The sequence below is a fragment of the Miniopterus schreibersii genome (assembly GCF_964146895.1).
Source record: "Miniopterus schreibersii genome assembly, chromosome: 4".
Taxonomy (NCBI): Eukaryota; Metazoa; Chordata; class Mammalia; order Chiroptera; family Miniopteridae; genus Miniopterus; species Miniopterus schreibersii.
The window spans coordinates 93,827,190-93,849,881 of record NC_138105.1 but is presented as its reverse complement, the minus strand read 5'-3'; the positions used below and the strand labels follow the sequence as shown (position 1 = coordinate 93,849,881).

The 22,692-nt window shown below is 47.2% G+C and overlaps 1 protein-coding gene across 2 annotated transcripts in view; it reads right to left on the bottom strand.

The window, feature by feature from the left end:
* Nucleotides 1-22,692, bottom strand: part of TENM2 (teneurin transmembrane protein 2) — a gene marked incomplete at its 5' end in the record, with an annotated part of 597,332 nt that overhangs the window by 50,405 nt on the left and 524,235 nt on the right. For both annotated transcript variants that reach the window (XM_081135053.1, XM_081135054.1), the window contains 6 exons: nt 5,857-6,106; nt 6,476-6,619; nt 12,310-12,577; nt 13,324-13,585; nt 16,931-17,050; nt 21,195-21,405. In XM_081135053.1, coding sequence (XP_080991179.1) covers nt 5,857-6,106; nt 6,476-6,619; nt 12,310-12,577; nt 13,324-13,585; nt 16,931-17,050; nt 21,195-21,405 — 1,255 coding nt within the window. The remainder of the gene's footprint in view (nt 1-5,856; nt 6,107-6,475; nt 6,620-12,309; nt 12,578-13,323; nt 13,586-16,930; nt 17,051-21,194; nt 21,406-22,692) is intronic.

Below are 22,692 nucleotides of genomic sequence, written 5' to 3'. Positions count from 1 at the left end.
TCTGCAAAGCCTGGTGTGTCAGGGCGGCAGCCAGGGATTTGCGTGTCTATTTTATATTGCTTAATGAAAGTGAAATGTTATCTGCTACCAGTGGTAGTCATATTTGGCTCTTAATTATTGCAATATCAATTCCGCTTTTTTTTTTTTTTTTTAAGTCAAGATTTTGTAAAAAGACTGGATGGGATTTGGGTCTGCAGACCTGACCTACTTCTTGCCTAAGAACATCTGCTTTAAGTTGATTAATATAGTATCTATGTTGGGGGAAGGAGAAGGGCAGAGGTGGGGGACCAGGTCACCGAGAGTGCTGAGTTTGAGTGATCATATGGACATGAGCTTTGGAGAAAGGTTGAGGTCACTGCTCTTCCAGCCCAGGGCCATTAGCAGGCAACAAACCAATATAACAGCATCATTGAGTCGGTCTACGTAGACAAGTAAGGTGCCCTACTTTCAAAGGACAGGCCTAGGCTTTGCGTCCATGGCCTTGATAACACCAACCCCTCTAGGCTTAGACTTTGAGGAAAAAGTGGTGCCTCAGGTTCAAGAACTGAGCTGGATTAGCTCTTCGCACTGTGCAGTCTCAACGACTCCTCTGCGAGTCTTCAGGTATCTGTGGGCATTCTCAGCTTGCCCTGCAGAGCGCTCACCAGGCTGTCTTGTGATTTATGTGTGTGTGCTTGTCTTTGTTGTGGACGTAAGTAAGTAAATATGGACATGGCTGACTTTCATGCTGCTGTTTTTAGTGAGGAGCCCTAGAGAGAGGTAGACTGGGAAAATGGGTTCTTGAGTGATGGAAAGCAGGAATGAGGCTGGGGAGGCCCTGCCTTGGACTGGTTCCCACCCCTCGTGTTCGACTCAGAATCACAAAGCTGCAGGCAGCTGTCGTCTCTTTCTATTCCAGCTTCCTCTGTGCCACGGAAGAGGGTGGTGTTGGAATGGCCACATTTGTTTGTTTGTTTGTTTTAGTTCTAACTAAGCAAAAGTGAGCTGGGATACACTTGGTTTAGTTTTAGGGGGATGTGCTTATGTGGCTCCTGTGTCTTCTTTGCACTGTCCTGTTAGGTTATTGCTAGACTCCCCGGGTAGGACCAACTGTCCGGAATGCTCCTGCCTGCTGTGCTGATTCCTCTCCCACCGTTACGGGAAGCTTAATGCCCAATGTAGAAGTCACCCTGCACTCTTCCCAGGACACCAATGACAAACTGGCCAGTGAGCGTCAGTTCAAAAAGTATTTAGATCATTCCCTGCACATGAAGACCTGAGACGCCCAGAAGTACTACGCAAGGAGCTTGGTGAAGTTTCCCCAACATGGACAATTCTAACAATTTTCACGACATCGTCAATAATCAACTGTGAACATAAAAGAAAAATTTCTAACTTATCGATATTCTGAAGCAAATTTTGACCAGCTATACTGAAGGAGAGGCTGACTCTCTAGTCTTTTTATAGATAATGACATTACAAAATCATTTTCATATTAAGAGACGATCAAAAGTCAAAAAGTGTAGACGATGCAGTCAAAAAGTGTAGAACAATTATCATGGAAGTGCAATAGTAGTTAGTTAATAAAAAAATTTAGGTTATTTGTCTGGATTTTGCGACGTTTGCAGTAATTGTCAGCTTTTCAAAATTTGCAGTTGTTTCGGTTTCTTTTCTCCATTTTAAATAAGTTCAGTTTCATTCTGAAATTGCACGAGATTCAGGCCCCTTAGACCTGTCTTTGGGAAAAGAGCTTTGAAAACAGAGCCAAGAACCGTCCAAAATTTTATAGTGATATTGTTGTTACTATTATTCTGGGTGCTGTGATGTATTTGGTTTCCTGACCTCCGTGTTTATATCTTGACTACAAAGGGAAAATATTTGCTCTCTAACTAGAACCAGATTCCTCCTTAACATCCTGTGTTGGCATCAAGCAGGGTCTGTCCTGGTTGAATGTCTCAGGCAAAGCTTATCTTTGCCCAGTGAAGCTTAATTCCAGTGTCTGCTGCCCTCGCCTCCTTCCTAGGCTCCCACTCTCTCAGCCTCTTCTCTCTCCAGCCCGGCCCCTGAAGAGCCTCCCTGGTGCAACAGTGCACTTGACCTACCCCAATGGCACCATCAGGACCTCAGCACAGGGAAGTGTTTTAGTTGAAGAGAGCATATTAAATATTATAGCTTTATATTTGGAAAATAAAAAAATTAAGACTTTCAAACATTAGGGAAAGTGTGAGATTCTTATGTTTACCAAAGGGGCCAAGTTAAAAAAGGCAGAGAGACACTTGTCCTATCCTTGATCAGTTACTGCCTGACATTGGGGTCCAGTTCCTAAGAGAGTCTCAAAATTGGGGAGGAAGGAAAGATTTTTCTATGATAGGAATTCACCCTAAGATACTAGCGGCTGACGCATTTATTATGCTCCGCATGGCCCAGGTTTTTCTAAGGATCACCTGGAGAAGGTGATTGTTATAAGGAGGGAAATGGGCTACAAAAGGTGATGTCCGGCTTTAGGGGGAAGGGAATGTTGAAAATGTCTTGAATTTTACCTAAGAAGGCTTTTCCTAGCATTAGTTTTTGCAAGGGTGTAGAACTCAGGCCCTGCATGTTTTGGATCAGCAAAGGAGGAGAGACGGGCAGTGAAAGATCGAAGGGAACATCTAAATAGAATTCTGATTCACCGGCGCGGCTCCGGGGTGGGTAAGCGAGACAGGGATGGGCACCAGCTCCCGAAACTGAATCGTACAGCCGCCGACTCACAATGGAGAAAAGACGCAAGCGCGACAGGTCCCTTCCTCCCCCCTCCCTGCCTTTGATGGTTACTGTTTTGAAGAGGGGGATTGACAGCCCTTTGTTTTCAGCTATGTAGTGGGAACAAAGGAAGTATCGAACCCGTGCTCTTGTAAAAGCTTAACTTCTAATTGTCTCTGGATACCTGGCTGATGAAAGCAAGAACAAGTCCAAAGGCGGTGAAAAAGGAAAACACAAAAACAAAACCCACACAGCCGTGGAGGGAAAATAGTAGTTCCACGCCCTCCAGCTGTGTCAATGTCACCCCGGGGGTGGGGGTGGGGGTGGGGCGTGGTGCTCTCTGAGTGGGCCCTTTGCTGGGACCACTGATACTGTGGCCTCTAGAGCTTGAGAGACATGGAGCCAAGGGCAAATTCCAACAAGGGGGAGGACACTGGTCTGTGTCCCCTTGAATTCAAGCCACAGGTCTTGAGCTGCCAGTGTGAATCAGACACTACTCTAGGCACCAGGGAGCACAGATACCAAAGCTGCCTGCTCCACAGAAATTCACACCCTGGGGCCCTAAAGACTTACACAGAAATACCTACAGAAAAAGGCAGTAAATACCGTCAACTTTTGTGGAAAATTAGACTTAAGTCACCCAGAAAAGGGTGAGAATTATTTCCCGCTAAGGAGATCGGGCCTCTAGGAGGAAGGGGCCTTCACACGGAGCCCTGAAGATGGTCGTGATGAGGTAGGTTGGGGAGAGAAGGTGCTTTAAGCAGACCCAGCAGCATGAGTGAAGGTTTGGAGGTGGGGCTGTGGCTGGCAGGTGCCGATTCAGCTCTGAGCAGGAAGAGCAGTGACAAGGAAGATGCTGGGGGTTGCAAATGCCAGAGGAAGAGCGTGGCCCTCATGGAAGGCACGGTGCTACTTTTACCCCTACTCCCCGGCTCTCCATGGCCAAGAGGAGGCCTGAGGAGAAGAGGGCTCTCCTGCGACAGGGAAGAAAATTAACATCTTGGGAAGGGGACCCTCTCGGGGGGCTCTATGAAAAGCGGTTTGTCCGAGTGTCAGCTTGGCAGCTGGAGGGTCGTCCAGCCTCTTGCACTTTGCCGCCCCCTTCCTCTTATTGTTCATTTTTTGGGTATTACATTCTCTTACTCACAAGACCTCCCTTTGTCTTCCTCTGATGGCCGGTTGGTGGCTCTTCTGGAGCACAGCTTGCCTTGCCTCTACTTGCCTGGGTGCCCATCTCACCCTCGCATGGATGCTCTTTGAGCCCAGCGCAGGTGTGGCTCACCGCCAGGCGCGGGGAACGTCCACCGGACCACTGAGGCTGCAACCTGCTAGGGGCGGAGCTGCGGTTCTCTCTTTCCTTTTTACCTCTCCCAGGGCCGGGCACAGACTTAGCTCTCAAGAGTATTCAGTAGCACTTGCTGGTGCTCAGATGACTGATCTCTCTCCCAGAAGGGGCCTCAAAGACACTAAAAAGCAAGTGCAACCTGTGACTTCATCTAAGTCCCACACCTTCTAGGCTGCTCCAGAAGGGACCACCATCCACCTAGTTGCTCAGGTCAAAATCCTAGGAGTCGCCCTTGATATTCATTCTCTCTCTTTTTCTCTCTCATTCCTTATACCCAATCAATCAATTCCTATCAGATTTATCTTGAAAATATATCGCAATTGGAACACTTCCCCATTTCCCTTGCTGCCACCCTAGTCCATATCACCACCACCCAAATCCTGGACAACCGCTACAGCCTCCACTCTGGTACCATTTTCCACACAGTAGCCAGGATCACCTCTAAAAAAATGCAAATCAGGTCACATCAGCTTCACCCCACTTTCTATTTCAACCTCCAGTGGCCGTCCACTGCAATACGAATATTATTCACACTCGTCAGCACAACTGATGAGACCCTGCATCGGTCCCCTCCCTACCTCTCTGACCTCCTCTGAGACTCCCCTGAGCTCACCACCATCCCGTCATATTGGACTGCTATTGATCCCTTAAATAAACGAGGGTATCAGCTGCTGTTAGGGCTTTTGCACAACTTCTCTCTGCCTGGAATACTATCCCCCAGATCTTCCCAGAGCTGACCTCATCATTCGGGACCTATCTCAAATGTGACTTAGTCCGAGAGGTTTCCTGAGCCCTTTATCTTAGGTAGCTGTCTCATCCCGCCTCTGTCCCCACCACAATCCATTTCTCTCCCCTTGTTAGATTTTCCTTAAAGAATGTAATGCTACTTGAAATTATTTTTAGTTGTCCACATGATTTGAGTTCCATATCAGACCCACACACAGCGACCAGGACTGGGCTTGTTCCCACCTCTTCCTCCCCTAGCCAGGCTGTCCCTGCCACCGAGTATTTGTTGAAAAGGTCGGCCCCCTTCTTGATAGGCTTCGTCTCTCCCTCTACTTACAGCTCCCTCTTGAAGTTTGACAGCCTGGAATCAACTTTCCTGGGAAGAGAGTTTCCAAGAAACTGTCCCGCACAGAGGAACCTGCCCTTTAGACTTAGCAGCGAGCACTGAACCTACCAGCGCGGGCGGGAGGTCCCTACCGTGGCCTATTCTCAGTAATTCTAAGTCACATCCTCGCGGAAGTGCACAGACCCAGAGAATTCACAGAGAGCGAGCACGTGGAGCTGCTCAACACGAACGTGTGAATTAGTAAGTGAATATCAGTGGCTCTCAAACGTTGATATGCAGCCGAATCTCCTGCAGAGCTTGTCAAGAATAAAAGATGCCTTGGCTCTTCTCTAGACTTACTAAATTGGTGCCTCTGGGGATGGGGCCCCCGAATCTGGTGTTTTTTTTAAGAAGTGCCCCTTTAGAGACCACAGAAACGGACCAACCGCTAGGAGCAGTAGTTCTTCCACTGTTTGGTATGTACTAGATTCACGCCTGGAGGTTTTATAACGCTCGGTACCAGGTCCCACCCCAACACCGCGACCGACATCGCCCACCCTTGTTTGTCACTCAGGTGTTGACACCCGCATCGAATGTGTGCGTGTTGTCTTGTGGCTGCACAAAGCACCCCCCCAAATCCCAGCTTGATTCTGGCCCTAGGTTTCGAACCTCAGCCCGCCCGAGGGAGTGTCTGCAGAAGCCCACACGCGGCCGCCGTGTGCCCGGCGCGGCCGCTTACCGTAGCTCCAGGATGCTGGTCACGTTTCGGGAGGGATAGATGCGCCGGATGTAATTGAAGTCACCGACGAAGAGGCTCCCGTCGGTGCCGACGGCCAGAGCCACGGGGGCCAGCAGCTTGTTGCCTTCGGCCAGGCCGTTGCAGCTGGGGCAGGAGATGCTGCGGCGGCGGCCGTTGCCCATGATGCTGGTGATGATGGCGGGCTGCTGGGTCAGGAACTGGTTCTCCCCGGTGCCCTTGTGCAGGATGCCTGCGGGCGGTGCGAGGGTGTTACCGCAGCCTTACGGGGACGGCGGCCTGGCCGGGGGCAACCGTAGGGGGCTGTGACCTTGGGGGCGCTCCCGGATCCCTCAGGATGCTGCACTGGGGTGGGCAGGCCCCAGGGCTAAGGGATCGGGTAGGAGAACATTTGTAGAGATGGCCGGGGAAGAACTGTGAGGCCCCGAAGGCGGGCGGTCAGGAGCAGCCCACATTCTTTGACATTTAAGAAGAGAAGGTGGGGAAACCTATGAGTATTCGGGCATTTGATGAAAACCGGCCGAGGGGAGGGGAGAGGCGACCAAGGAAATGTCAAGGCTGGAGAGAGGCTGTGTTTGAGAAAGGGGGCGTGCTCACGTACCGCTTTTGACGTTGAGGATGTGATGTTTGTCCAGGGACCAGCCACCGAGGTTGGACGGGTCCAGCTCGAAGCCCTGCAGGAGGGCTGTTCTTTTCTCCCACAGGATGAGGCTGGGGCAGGTCTCGTACTCAAACCCGACGGACACTGAAAGGGAAGAGGGCGGGACAGGCGGGAGACGGGTGAGTGACTCGCCTACAACGGCGCCGTCCTCCCGCCCGGACGCACGTGCTCAGTGCAGCGCCCAGCCCGTCCCCAGGTCCCGCTCAAGCAGGTGGGCTGATTGCTTTTCTCCCCGCGATTCCACACGATACTGAATTCAAATCTCAAGCTGAACTCCACCTTGAAACTTTACACAGTAAGCGCTCTGCGGGGACGGAAAGACCTTTCCAAAGAACAGCTGGCTTTCAAAGATGACCCCGGTGACGTGGAGGGAGGTGATGAAGCATTTAAAAGCCAACACAGCTCTCTTCCCGAGATGGACGGGAGACGGTGTCCCTCGGCCTGCTGTTCGCTGCGCACATTTATTATATTTTGTGCTATTTTCATTTGCTAGGAGAAAGGCCTACGGAAGCTTGGTGGCTCATTTATAAGGAGGCTCTGGAGGCAACGGCTTGGGTTGACGGGACTTGGAGCGTTCAGCCCAGATTCTGGAGAGTTCCGGGCCACCTGGGCACAGGGCACAGCCTGCCCATTACGTGGCAAGTCAGGGGGGAACAGAATCCAGAAACCGCAAAAACCCCATGTTTGCCACAGGGACAAATGGGAGAGGAGAGGAAATGAAGGGCTTGGTCCTAACTCCGCTCCGGCTCACACCTCCTGGTGGTTTCCTTTTCCCACGTGCGAAACAGAGCAAGTGAAGCCTTAATTTCTCAGAGCCGGGGGAGGGAGAGGCGAGACGGAGCGCCGCGAGGCCGTACGTTTTTAATTGCGACACTGCTTTCGAAAGATGCGGCATCGTTATTATTGCCGTTCCCACTACATTACATTCCTAACCATGTGTGTCACCTTCGGGGATTCTCCGCAGCTTCTTTTAAATCCTGAGGTATGGGAGTGTCAATACGAACGGAAGACACATTTTATCTTTTCTAGAAAAGCCATACATTTCCTAGCCTGTCCTCTGAAAAGTCCAAGAAACAGTGACTGACCCAGCAGCAGAGAGAGTTGCTAGTGCCTGGCTTGTGACCTTGAAATATGATTTCTCACTAAAAGGAATCGGGGCTCCTTGAAGAAATAGGCAGAGCAAGAAATGAACAAGACGGGACCAGGCCATCTTATCATTTCAGATAGAAAAGAAGGAATAAAAATCCACTGGGGTCCAGTTGAAAGAATCTGGGAGTCAGCTAGAAGAGGCTTCCACTGACCAAACATGGCACGATTGGACCATTAGTAAAGATAATAATTCCTATGGATTGAAACATATTAGAGGCATTTCATTCTATGAATTCAGAATGGTATTTAAATAACATGAATTTGCCACCATTAGAGGACGTTAAAAAACTGACTTATTATACTGAAAACTAGTAAATAAAGGGAAGTAATCAAACATTTATTCTTTCTTTCTGATTTGAACTGTACCTCAAATAACCAAGCAGTTAAAGAGAAAGTATCTCTACATAAAAGTATTCTAGCTAATAAATAAAGAAGCAATGGTAGAATTAAGATAACATTTTGCAATTCCCAGGGACCTAATGGATCCAGGCGATCAGCATCAGCGGCTGCTAAAATCACTAACGGATAGACCAGCTGACCTTAGGTGTCTCCTGATGGAGAAGACAGCACCACATATCAAGTTGTCCTGCTTAAAAAAAAAAAAAAAAATCAAATAATAAAATACCCAGGGATAAATTCAAACAAGGAGATGAAAGACCTACCACTGAAAACTGTAAGACATGATGAAAGAAACTGAAGACGCAAATCAATGAAAAGATATTCCATGCTCATGGATTAAAAGAATGAATGCTGTTGAAATGTCCATACTACCCAAAGCAATCTACAGATTCAGTGCAATCCCTATCACAATGCCAAAGGAATTTTTCACAGAAATAGAACGAACTACCCTAAAATTTGTACAGAGCCACAAAAGGCCATGAATAGCCAGAGGAATCTTGAGAAAAGAACAGAGCTGGAGGCATCATGCTCTCTGATTTAAAACTAGATTACAAAGTTATAGTAATCAAAGCAGTATGGTATTAGCATGAAAACAGACACATAGATCAACGGAACAAAATAGAGAGCTCAGAAAGAAACCCTTGCTGATATGGTCAATTATTTTATTTTCTTGGGGTAGACAACATTTATTTATTTCATGAAACACTTAAAGTTTAGGTCAGTGGGGAATAATTTTAGTTAAATAATTGTATATTTTCTATCCACACATCACATGATAAAGACTACACACCATGGGATAGGACAGTCTCTCCAATAAATGGAGTTGGGAAAACTGGATAGCCACATGCAACGGAATGAAACCGGACAGTTATCTTACACCATACACAAAAATGAACTCAAAATGGATTAAAGACTCGAATGTAAACCTAAAACCATAAAACTCCTATAACAAAACATAGGTGGTAAACCCCTTGACATTGATCTTGGTGGTGATTTTTTAGTTTTGACCAAAAGCAAAGGCAACCAGAAAAAAAAAATCAACAAGTGGAACTACGTCTGATTAAAAAGCTGCTGCACAGCAAAGAAAACCATTAATAAAATAAAAAGGCAACCCTACTAAATGGGAGAAAATATTTGTAATCACACATCTGATAAGGGGTTAATATCCGAAATAAAGAATTCATACAATACAATAGCAAAACCTCCCAGAAATCCAATTAAAAAATGGGCAGAGGATCTGAATAGACATTTTCCTAAAGAAAATATATGAAAGGCCAACAGGAACATGAAAAAATGCTCAACATCACTAATCACCAGGGAAATGCAAATCGAAACCACAATGTAATATCACCTCACACCTGTTCGAATGGCTGTTCTCAAAAAGATATGTAAAAGCAAGTGCTGTGCTGCCATTTGTGACACCATGGATGGACCTGGAGAATATCATGTTAAGCAAAATAAGCCAGTCAGGAAAAGCTAAGATTTCACTCATATGTGGGATTTAAAACTGAAACTCATAGACACAGACAACAGTGTGGTGGTTACCAGAGGGAAGGGGGTGGGGAGGAGTTAAGGGTAAAGGGGGCCAAATATATGGCGACGGAAGATGCTTTGACTTGGAGTGGTGGGCACACAATGCAATATACAGATCATGTACCATAGAAATGGACACTTGAAACCCATATGATCTTATTAACCAATGTCACCTCAATGAATTTAATAATAATAAAAAAGGAAATAACAAGTGTTGGAGAAGATGTAGAGAAAAGAGAACCCTTGTGTACTGTTGGTGGGAATGGACATTGGTGCAGCCACTATGAAAAACAGCATAAAATTTCCTCAAAAAATTAAAAATATAATTATCATATGACACAGCAATTCTACGTCTGGGTATGTACCCAAAGGAAACAAAAACACTAACTGAAAAAGATACACACCCCCCCATATTCATTGCAATTTTATAAAAGCCAAGATATGGAAACATTCTAAGTGCCCATCAGTGGATGAACACATGAATAAAGATGTGGTACATACATACAGTGGAATAGTACTCAGCCATAAAAAATATAAAATATTGCCATTTGCAACAACATGGATGGACCTTGAGGGCATTATGCAAATTGAAATAAACCAGACAGAGAAAAACAAATACCTTTTGATCTCACTTATATGTGGAATCTTAACAAAAACAACAACAACAACAAGCTCACAGATGCAGAGAACAGATTGGTAGTTGCCAGAGATGGGGTTGGGGGGTGGACAAAATGGGTGATGGAAGTCAAAAGGTATAAACTTCCAGTTATAAAATAAGTAAGTCCTGGGGGTGTAATGTATAGCACGGTGGCTATAGTTAATAATACTGTATTGCATACTTGAAAGCAGCTAAGAGGGTAAATCTTAGGAGTTCTCACCACACACAAAAAATTGTGTAACTATGTGTGATGATGGGTATTAACTAGACTTACTGTGTTGATCGTTTCACAACACATACAAATATCAAATCAGTATGTTGTCTACCTGACGCTAATATAATCTTGTATGTCAATTATACCTCAATTTTAAAAGGTTTGTGTAGGTTAAAATAAAAATAAAAATCAAGCCCGAACCTGAGAAAGCCTCAAGATCCAGCTAGCAGTTTACAAAACAAGAGTATGTTCAACAGCCACAGGTGTTCCATCAGAAACAAACCAGATTTTGTGAAATTCTACAGGCAAAAAACACAGTTTCTTCAACAAATAAAACTTACAAAAGAGAGCTAGAGATGGAAGGAAAAACCATAGATTAAAATAATTTAAGAGAAATCAGCCCATTGAACAGGTAGATCTTATTGGGCTTCTGGTTCAAACAAAATACTAATATTTTAGGAGATTCTTAAGACAATCGAATTGTTGAACAGTGATGGGCAATTTGATGGTATTGAGAAATTACTGTGTTTTTGTTGCGATAATAGTAGTGTTGCTATGTTCATGAAGTGTTTTTTCAGAGATACACACTGAAATATTACAGATGTGATGATGTGATGTCCGGGACTTGCTAGAAGAATATGGGAGGCAGGGGAGTGGATGAAGGTCTGGACTAAACCAAGTTCATCATGAGCTGATAACGGTAGAAACTGGAGTACATGGGATGCATTATAATAATCAGTTTACCTTTTGATGCTGGCTATCATTTTGATAATGCCCAAAGCTTGATATAATATTTTTTATTTTTTAAGAATAGTTTATTGATTTTTAGAAAGAGATGAAGGGAGAGGGAGAAAGAGAAACATCCATGTGAGAGACAAATAGCGATTGGCCACCTCCTGCACGCCCCTTACCAGGGATCGAGCCCCAATCTGGGCATGTGCCCTGGCCTGGCATTGAACCTGCCACCTTTCAATATATGGGACGATTCCCAACCAACTGAGCCACACTGGTCAGGGCAGAGTATTTTTTTGATTAGCCACTGTTTATATTAAGTACTTGTTACCCCAATAACTTATTACTATCTTTATTGGGCTATTAACTCCACCTGCTGAGGAAGGAGACCACCAGGGCCATACCCGAGCATGTCTAACCTGCTAGGTACCTGACTTCAGGCAAGTGACTTGCCCTCTCCCTCCTGTACCATCTGCACAGTGGGGATCACGAGAGTGCTCACTCCACAGGGTTACTGAGAGGTTACCCAAGACAAAGGCTTTGTCACAGTGCTCTGCACGGGTGCATTCGGTACCATTTGCACCTGCTCGCTCTGGGATGTGACCACCTCTTTCCGCATCTCGAATACTCCCCTTGCCCACTACATTCCAGCCTCACTGGCCTTCTCTTTGTCCTGCAAACACACCTCACTCATCTCTCTTTTTCTTCCAGGGAGAGAACGTTCTTTTCTCGCGGCTCCTTGTCATTCAAGTCTCTGCTTAACTGTCATCCACCGAGGAGCCTTCCCGAGTGCCTCCAATAAAAGGCGTTCCCAGTATACACCGCTCCTCCCCAGCACACATCGCTTACTTTTATTTTCGTGTCAGCACTTATCACTGCTTGGTATTTTCTAGTCCAGTGTGTGTTAACTCTCCCCATCCCCCACCAGAACAGCAGGTCCCCGGGAGAGGACTCTGGTCCGTCTCATTGACCACTGCACTTCTATCTACCAGAATGGTGCTTGGCACATGTTAGGACCTCCATAAATATTGGTAGAATTAATATGTGATGAAATCCAAGACTTGACAGGGGTTTGAAACCAAAACATACCAACAGCGTCAGAGAGTCCGTACACCCTCTGGCCGTAGGCATCTGTCTTGTCCCAGATGAAGGTGTAGGCCAGGTTGGAGGAGGCCTGGAATGACTTCTGGAAGAGGTGTCCCTCCACAGCTACCATCAGGTGCACCTTGATGAGGTTCAGGGGCACTGTGGACTGGGTCATGGTGATCTTCAACAACGACTTGTAGCCTGCGGTCCTGGAGCTCAGGTAGCGGAGCTTCACGTTGGAACCCGGGAGCTCAATTTCTTCATGAAGAACCTGGACACAAGGTTCATGCACTGCATCAAACGCCCCGTGGCTGGTGGGGTGCCCGCAACCCCGAAGCTGCCTGCCTGCAGCCACCCTCCCCCAAGCATGGGGTGTAAGAACCACTTTCCCAAACTGATGGGAAAAACCCCCCCAAACTTCATCCTACACCATGGAGCAAAGGGGCCGAGGTTATGATTTTTGGATTAATAATTATTCTTGGTCACCGTTGTGTTTCTTTTTGAAAACCACACGGGTTGGCAAAAGATGTAAATAAAAACAGCAGGCTTTATTGCTGGCTGCCCGCGAGGAGGCCACGAGAGGCTGTAATTATATGAACCTGCGACTTCCGCCGACAATTGGTGCAGAGCAACAGGGGGCTTGACATAACAACTCGAAATGCCCTCTGCGGCGGCACCAACGTAGATCCCCAATGCGCCTCTTATCATGTATCTCTGTGACTAACAGGAACAAAAAGCCATTTGCAGGTGGCTTGTGCGTATGTATATTGTTTTTATTTTATTAAGAGCTCTGGTGGCTGCCAAAGTCTTGAACGACTCTCTGGAAGCATCTAGAATGCCCAGGAGTGATTTGGCCTTCTCTTGGATGACTACAGGTTTTACTGTGTTCCTACTTTTTGTTCCTCCCCCTAATATTGGTCTCTGGGCCACCCAGGGAGAGATGGGATGGGAGGTGGCTGGCCAGCCACGGTTGGTCAAGGCGGTATTGAGTCCCACCCTGGTTCCCGTCCTTCCTACCTGGGTCTCGGGCACGATGGGGTTGTGCCCAGGGGCAGCGCTGAAGAAAGTGGACAGCGGGGAGGAGATGATGATCGGATCTGGCCGGACAAAGCCACTGAGGTCACAGCTGGGGATGGAGTTCTCCTCGGTCTTCATCACCAGCGTGTCCATGGCGTAAAAGCTGTTCCACGGCAGCCACACGGTGCGCTCCTGGCTCATGAACGGGGCTCGCTCGAAGTGCAGGGTCAAGGAGGCACCTCCATTGGCAATCAGGTCAAACCTGGGGAGGAGGAAAGTGGGTTCCCTGAGAGGGTGGACTCACCTTCAGACGAGGCAGGTGCTCTGACCTCCGCACCTGAGGGCAGCGGGAGGGGCAGAGTGTGCAGGGGAAGAGCGTGGGATTTGGAGGCCGAACGGCTGGTTAGAACCCAAACTCTTCCACTTACTAGCTGTGTGTCTGTGGGCAAGTCACTGACCCTCTCTGAGCCCAAGTTGCTTCATCTATGAAATGGGAATAACCATAGCGACTTCACGGAGTGGCTGAGAGAATGAAATGTTATGATGAGTGCAGAGCAGGGGTCAGCAAACTAGGCCCGTGATCTAAACCTGCCCATCCCCTGTTTTGGTAGGAAAAGTTTCATTGGATATAGCCACGCCCATTCAATTACTTGATCGAGATGTTTTTGTGCTGCAATAGCAGAGCTGAAAAGTCATGACAAGAAACCACGTGTCACGCAAAGCCTAAGATATTTACTATCTGGCCGTTTACAGAAAGTGTGTTCCCGCCCCTGGTGTAAAGCACTTAGCAGCGTGCTAGGCTGATAAATGGAGTTATAACGATACGATGCCAGGACCCAGACAGGGGCTCATTAAAGTTTTCTTCCCATCCGCCTGGGCTGTTGCTGTGTTTTTTGTTTGTTTGTTTCATAGAACCATAATTATTTTGAGATACAGTTGACATATAACATATACATCTAGATTGGTTTTAGGTGTACAACACAATTTGATATTTGTACATATTGCAAAATAGTCACTACAATAAGTCTAGCTATCATCCCTGCACAGTTAGAAAACCTTCCTTCTTCTGATGAAAACTTTTAAGATCTCTTAGCAACTGCTCTCTTAGCAACTTCCAAATATACAATACAGTATTATTAACTATTAGAGCCACCATCCTATGCCTTCCACCCCCAGGCCATTTTTACCTTATAACTGAAAGTCTGTACCTTTGGACCCCCTTCACTACTGTGCCCTGTTACTGATATTTTTGCCAGTCATTCTCAAACTCTAGTCCTTTTGTTTCTCAAGAGCTGGATGGAGGTTCATCACTAGTAAAGTAAAGGGAGCTCCTTCCTGATGAATAGAAGAGGAGGGTCATGGCAAGAAGTCTCAGTCTTAAACTTTACCCCTCCACCAGGTCTCAGCCTTCGAGGGCAGCCGTGCTCTCTTGTTCATTCCAGAGCCCCCGGCAGCTCCCAGAGGGCCTGGATCACAGCAAACGCTCGGTGAGAATATATGGACCCATAGGCTTCACCCAATTCTGGTAACACCGTTGGTGTTTTTTAACAGACATGAAACAAATGAGCATAGTGAGCATGAATACTGAGATAAATAACAGAGCATGCGCAGTACAACAGTTTATTTATTACATTAATTTGTGTATATACAGGGGTGGGCAAAAGTAGGTTAATAATAATAAATACGGCAATTAATAAATAAATAATAACGCGAGAATGCGTTCCGTGTTTCGCATATACTCACACTGTAAACCCACTTTGCTCACCCCTGTATTTATTCTGGGGCACGCACGCTGCTGGGACGGTTTTGTACAGGACGCGGAAGAGAGTCAAGTGTTTTGAAAAGAAGTCATCTTCAGTTGTTAGGACAGAGTCAAACCATCAGTGTCAGCGGCACACACTGCCCCTGGTCAACAGGCTGCGAGGCTCCGTGGAGCCTCCCAAACACCCTGCTCCTTCCGCGGCTTTGCGACCTGGACAGGACGGGGAGTCACGGAGCCAGGAGCTTGGCCAGGTGATCTGGGCAGTGGATTTGGGCCACAATGAGTCAGGAAGCGGCTGAGGGAGACAGAGCAGCATAAGGCGGGTCAGGCAGCAGGCCAAGGACTCAGAAACGTCCTCCTGTGCTGTCCAGGACTCCGCAAGGCAAGAGTGCTGGATTCTAAGCATGAACAAGGACCCAGGCACACGGTCCCCGGGCTTTCAAATAATTAGATTTGGCTGTAGAAATGTGTGAGCGAGATAATCAGAAACTCAGTGGATGCTGAGAGTTCAATGTGAGTCAGCGGATGTCTTCTTTGGGTGGCACAGGTGGGAATGTGAGGACAGGGCTACTGGGGGCTGGTCATTTTTGAAACGACCTGCAAGGCTACCTTAGGACATTAAAGAACAAGACCGGACTTCACCAGAGAAAGGCAAGAATCGCATTTCCTGACATGGCTGGGATTTTCCAGAGTCTAGTTTTATAGAAAAAGTGTTGCATGGGATTTATAGCAGCAGTCTCTTCGTTTGGAATAGAATGTTAATAATAGTGTGTGTGTGTGTGTGTGTGTGTGTGTGTTTAGCCCAGGGAGAGTGAGTATTTCCCCTTCCCACCGATTTCTTTTATTCTTATCTTTTCCTTTAAATTGCAACTCGTGGTGCCCAATGGATTAAGAAAATGACAGGGCTTTCATCTTGGTGGGGGCTGCATGGGTGTGTGTTTCTAATCAGAAGATAACAGGGGAAGGTTGGCTCCTTCGCACAGCAGGGTGACGGCTAAATGTATTTAATTAGATTTCTCTGATTACATCCCACCTCCTCAAAACAGGGGCGAAAACAACACAACTCCTAGAGCCACAGATGAAAGCAGAGGGGGTTCACCACAGGACACTGTGTCATGTGGCTCCTTGTCACCCTGCGCTGCCTTTGATTTAAAATAAGGAGTGAGCTTCTCAGAGCTGCTTTCCCTCCTCTCCCTGGAATCCACCCCAGCCACCCCCAGTGCGCACACGCACACGCACACGCACACACACACACACGGAGGCATTTACCTGAGATGGGAAAAGGAGGGAACTGTTGGCAGCACTGAGTAGCTTGGCTATTCTATTTATTTTTACTTTTGATACCATACCAAAAAGCAAATATCTATCTATTATCTATCTATCTATCTATCTATCTATCTATCTATCTATCTATCTATCCATCTATCTATCTATCCATCTATCTATCTATCTATCTATCTATCATCTATCTATCTATCATCTATCTATCTATCATCTATCTATCTATCATCTATCTATCTATCTATCTATCTATCTATCTATCTATCTATCTATCTATCATCTATCTATCATCTATCTATCTATCTATCTATCTATCTATCTATCTATCTATCTATCTATATCTATCTATCATCTATCTATTATCCATCCATCCATCCATCCATCCATCCATCCATCCATCCATCCATCCATCCATCCATCTCTGGGGGATTCCTCCCTGGAGGTCTGGCCTGGTGGGCATCCATTCCTCAACGGGCAGCCACGTTGGTTCCAAGCCAATGGCACCGTCTGTCTCTTTGTCTGCACCCTGAGTCCTGAGTAGGTGGAGCCCCACGAGTTACTTACGTGCCATCTTGGCGGGTGATGGTGTAGCCGTATTTTGGGTACTTGACAAAGGACACGTTCACACCAACCAGGGGAGTCCCATCTGTAGTTACTACTTGGCCTCGGATGAGAGAAACCAGGCTGAGAGAAAAAGAAAGAAGTCTTTGAGCCACATGCAGGAGAACAGGAGACAAGGGGTGGGGTGGGGCAGGTGTCAAGATCCTTCCCTGTCCCCATTGCTCCTGCCCGCACCATCATCTGGCCCCCAAGGCAAGGATGATACTTTCGACAATAACTTCCGACTCACATGACCACACCTCCCAGAGAGGGGTGGGCAAGAGGATGCCGCAGTGCCTGCTTCCCTCGACGAGCAGGACCGGGACATGCTGGGGTGAAACCCAGGGGCAGCATCTCCACTCACTGGGCTGGGCAAGGGGGCCCCCTTCACACATTCTCTCTCCCCTTGGCCTCGCCTCATTTTTAGACAGCATGTGACTTTGGCTTGGCCCAACCTTCAGGCTGCCCCTCGTCACTCAGGCTTGTCCTTAGCCTGGCAGAGAGTATTCTACTCGGGTGAGAGCCTCCCCATCTGGCTACTCATTTCCTTTCTCGTCTCTGGAGGAAGGAGACGCTCCCTTTCTGTCCCAGCTGGGATGTCAGAGGGGTTCACGGAAGCACACAGAGGCTTATGATGAGGCTGGGACATTCCCATATATTGTTTTTTGCTGCCCTTTAAGAGCAAAATTTCTCACAATCCATGACCACCCGAGGAAAAGAGAATGTTAGAAATATATATATATTTTCTGGTAGAACTATCTTGGATTCTGGATTCCACGTAACTATATTTTTCTCTTATATCAAGTTCCTGCTACCTCGAAAGCAGGGGGGAAGGCTGAAATCCCACTCACCTGTCTTCTGCTGTCAGATAGAGCTCCCCTCTCTTCAGATGACAGTAACTAGAACTTTCCCAAGAATGTCCCCTACCTGACCAGCTACTTCTGGGAAATCCCACAAAGCCATAGAGATGCCACAATATTCTATTCAGAATTCATGGAGGGAGAACACACACGCCTCCTCTCGCCTACGGTTTCTTGACTTCATGGAGAAATGACTAATGAGAGCTCCATTTTTGCAGTGAGCCTCCAGCCTGCCAGGCAGGTCGGCAGCTCTACGGCTGCCCTGTAAGCTGCTGGGCAATTTGGCGAAGGCAGAGAGTTTTCCAGGTTCCTGGACACACTCCTGGTTCCTGGACTAGGTAATCAAGCTGACCTGTTCTTTGCCAGAATCTTGTCCAAACCTGCTCCATTTTTGGAGTGCACTTAATTCTGCAATCCCAGGTGACCCCACAATTGGAGGGATGCTTTCTCCAAGTACCTCTCTTTTTTATGGGCAATACCCCCAACTGTTCAACTCCAACAGTTGGGTGATCTCAGGAGGGTTGAGACGGTTCCACTGACAGCTCTAATTGTCTGCTACTGGCTGCCTAACAAATGAATCCCATTTTTAGCTGGTTCCAACCACAATGCTGGAGTCTTTTGAAAGTGGGAAACTAATTTATGCAAATAATTCTTTTGTTCAATTTCAGCTCCTTATCTTAGCTCAGACTAAGATTTCTTACAGGTTTTCCCAGACACCATTTTAAAATCCATGATGTCTGTTGATGACCACAAGGTGCAAGGTGCTTGTGATAAGAAAACAAAATTAGGAGTCCCCCCACTTCTTTTTGATACAACTATTAGTTCTTATAAATCATTGTTGCAGCATTAGGCTTGGCAGAGAGCAATAGGAAAAGAAGTAGCTATTGGGGTGCCTATGATTTCTACCCCCTATTTTTCCAATTCTTCATTGCTCCCAGCTTCCTACCATTTCTAGGCAGTTGATTTGCAGCAAAGATTGAGCTCAGACACACTATCAATACATTTCTATTTATGATTATTGATGTGTAACAATTATCATATTATCTAGATAGTGAGATCTGCTCTATAAATTATAGTGGTGGAGATGAGGCATTTTAGTTATTTTTGTAAGCTATTATCTAGGGGAAATGTCTTCTTAGAAGTCTTGGATTAAGGTTTTTTTTACTCTAGTTTTGTTCTTCATTATTTGTCAGACAATGCACTGAAATTTACATGCTTAGTGAATTTCAACCTAAGTCTCAAAGTAACCTTCTGTGTTTCTAATTACGCATCCAAGCCGATGCACTGGAGCGTGGGCTCATTTGGGTGGCGAGCTTTCTATATCTAAAGCAAGTTTCTTTTGCCCAGATCTCTAGGGCTGGTCGACCAAATATTCTGCCTGCTCTCCTGCATCTTGGCTCCAGGTGTCTCCTGCAAATGGCGACTATCGGTGAGGAAGATAAGATGAAATTTTCAGGGACAGGTGAAGAAAGAGAATGAAAAGGAGAATATCAGGGAATGACTAGACTGAAGGTAGAAATGATGAAATGTTAACAGGAAGCTGATTGAAACAGAGCCTTTGAAAGGGGCAGTTACAGTAAAAGCAAACTATATGCAAACCGCACAGAAATGCTTATGCCTAGGGCAAGGACCAGCTATAGATCTCTGCAATAGGAATTATGTTCATAATTCAAAAGGAAACATCCCTCCAGAATCCCTGTCCCAGAATCAGGATTTAACAAGCAGAGGAAATGTTTTATTTGGTCAGAGATTTGTGGTTTCTTTTATCTTTTTATTGAAGGGTTCTTATATTAAAATAATATGACCGTGTGTGGCATATTCTACACATATTATTCTAATTTTACTAGTTAAGATAATGAAGTTTGAGGGTAAATCACTTGCCTAATATGACACACCTGAGGGCGGGGGTGGGTGGCATGGTGAGGGCTGAAGTAGAAGAGGGCTGAGATTATTATTTTCTATTTTATTTTTAGGAAAACCAGGAAAGGGAGAGACGAAAGTTGCTGGCCCAAGGTGATCTTGTTTGGAATTCTAGTATTCAAAGACCTGCCAGGAATTGGGGCCGAACAACTCCCCAGAGAGTTCTGACGGGCTGTCGAATTAATTAGCTCTACCATTACTCCCCACCTCCCCACCCCACCCTCTCCAGGGAGGAGCGGAGTCTGAGTCCTGCCCTGATGCTGTCTCCTCTACAAAGCCTAACGATGGGGGGGGCTCCAAGAGAATCACTTATAAAGTTAGTGGCTCTTGTAAGCGGTGAAGTCTGGTATTTTCTTTGCTGGATGGAAGCTGCTTAAGTAGCATACTCCTGAGTTGCTCCTGGGGCCACCCAGAACTGAGCATGGATAAAGGGAATGGAGAGAAAGATGGAGTGATGAGGGCTCTCAGCTGGGCCAGGCCAGCTCTGCTCAGGTTCCTAGCTCCTGGAGGTTTTGTGAAATAGGACCCAACCAGCGCTGCTGCTTCTTCCTGGGAAGAGGCTTGGAGATAGGGTGGGGCACCCCTAAGAAAGTCATGCCTGCCATTTTCACATCTGCAGGTACCATCAACACCTGGGCCCAGACCGACCAAGAGTGAGCTCGGGGATGAGCAGGCAGGCTATAAGAAGACCCCTGTGTCTCCTATGCTCCTTCTCACCCTCAGAATCAGAAACACTGCCTAGAGGAGAGGAGGGTATGGGTGGTGTCTCAAAGCCAACCCTTCCCCTTGCTCTCTCGTCTAGGGATACACTTCTAACTTGTCCTGGGTGGCGCAGGGAGACAGGGGCCAAGTTGACAACAAAATAAATCCAGAATTTGTTCCTAGAATATTCATAAGTCTCACATTAGCAACTGAGAGCAAAGATAAACTCAAGAGAAACCCCACCAGTTTGAAATGAGAGGTACAATGCATTGGCTGACACAATGCCTGGCACAAAGCAGGCAATTAGCAGACACAATTGATGGGGTTGCCTTGAGGATGAGGGCTAATCTACATAAAGTCTCTGGCTCATTAAAGGTGCTACATAAATCTACCAGCTGGCATCATCTTCACTCTAAGATGCCAGAATAAGTTATGCTATCAAGTTAATACTCCGCTGAATGAAATATTTCAGCAACAATCAAACAAAAGCCACGATCAGAGGTATTATAAAGGGAGACTTAAAATAATACTGATAATATCAAAAAATATGAGAGCATAAAATAGATCTAAAAACAAGGCCATCAACAGGTGTCTCCAGCAGGTTCTGGTGGCCAAATCCTAGAGAGAGACGATGACTACGCTCTGGAGATCAACTGGGCCCATAGAAAAGCCAGAAGCACTTGGTCCTGCTCTCACAGGAAGGGAACCAGGGACCTCGGCAGCCTGCAAGGTCTGAGCGTGCCTACCTGCTGTTGAAGGGGTTGTCTCCGGGGATGATGTGAGTGCTGTCTTTGCCCGCCAAGAGCTTGATGCGGTCGTAGAAGGACTTCACGGTGGGCGAGTCCGTCTGGCCCTGCTGAATGATGTCCAGGGGGTCCCGAGATCCGCGGCAGAGCAGGCTGTTCTGACAGGCCGACTGCAGGCAGCAGTCAGGGTCCAGGCAGTCCACCAGGCCATCTGGAAGGTCAGAGGTGGAGCCAGGGTCAGTGGATTCATGGCACAAGGCCGCTCAGAGATGCTAACGCCTTTGTCCTGAGGCCCATCGACCCTCCCCACTGGCCTGACTCGGCAGGTTTCACATACGAGCCTAGTGTCATTCCAGTATATATGGAGAGAAAATAAAAGATTTCAATGAAATAATCGAAAATGATGACAAATGGTAATCCCTAGGTCATAGACAAGTGTGTTTCTATTCTGTTACTTTTCTTTTCTAGAATTTCTATTTTTTCTAAGCAGGTATTTGTTGAGTGTTTAGGAATAAAAACATACACTTTGCTTTAAAACAAGACAGAGTGGGAGAGAAACAAGATGGCAGCGTAAGTAACAGCTGCACCCGCTGCATCCTGCAACCACATCAAAATTACAACTAAAATACAGAACCACCCTCACTCAGAGCCTCCTGAAATCTGGCTGAACAGAAGCCCCACAACCAGGGAGCTGAAGAAGCACCGAGACCAGCAGGAGGTGGAGAGAAGGCAGTGCAGCGGGCCCATACCCAGTGCCACAGTTTAAACCCCAGAGGGAATCTTGGCGGTGGGGGTTTCCCGGAGGACGAGGGGTCCCAGCTCCACAGCAGGCCCCCAGCCCAGGACTGTGAAACCAGTGGGGGACTATCGCTGAGGGTCGTGGAGGCTGCAGGGGCCCCAGGCTCTCCTCTTTAGGGGCCCCGCGCGCACAGACTCACTCCGACGAGCTCCCTCTGAGCCCAGCGCCGGGCAGCAGCCTGAAAGGACCCGGGACACTCGGGGGAACTAACCTGCCTGAGATCCCGGCGAGAGGCCGAGGGGCGGCTTCCTCCCGGGCAGAAGGGCTGGCGGAGGCCATGGCTCCTGTGGCGAGTCCTCCCGCACACAGCCCGCAGGCAGGCGCCATATTTGAGTCGCCAGCACCTGACTCACGCCTTTGGCCCCGCCCCGTGATTCCCGGAGGCCCCGCCCTCCCCACCTGCAGCTCATCCAGGCCATTTCCAGGGGCTTTTCTGTGCAAGTGGCCTCTCAAGCCTCATGCTTAGGACTTTCCTAAAATCTCTCAAACAAACAGCAGCGTGCCCCATAGGGCTTGATAAGTGGCCCCAGGCCTGGCACTAGTGGCAGCCTGCATTGGCTCATAGCTTGGCCTCTCCTGGGCACCGCCAAGCCCAGCACAAGTAGCAGCCAACTACGGTTTGCTGAGTAGCTCATGCTGGGTGGCCCTGGGCAAGGCACTGGCACAAGCTGACTATGCACCTCCCAGGAGGCCCCAGAG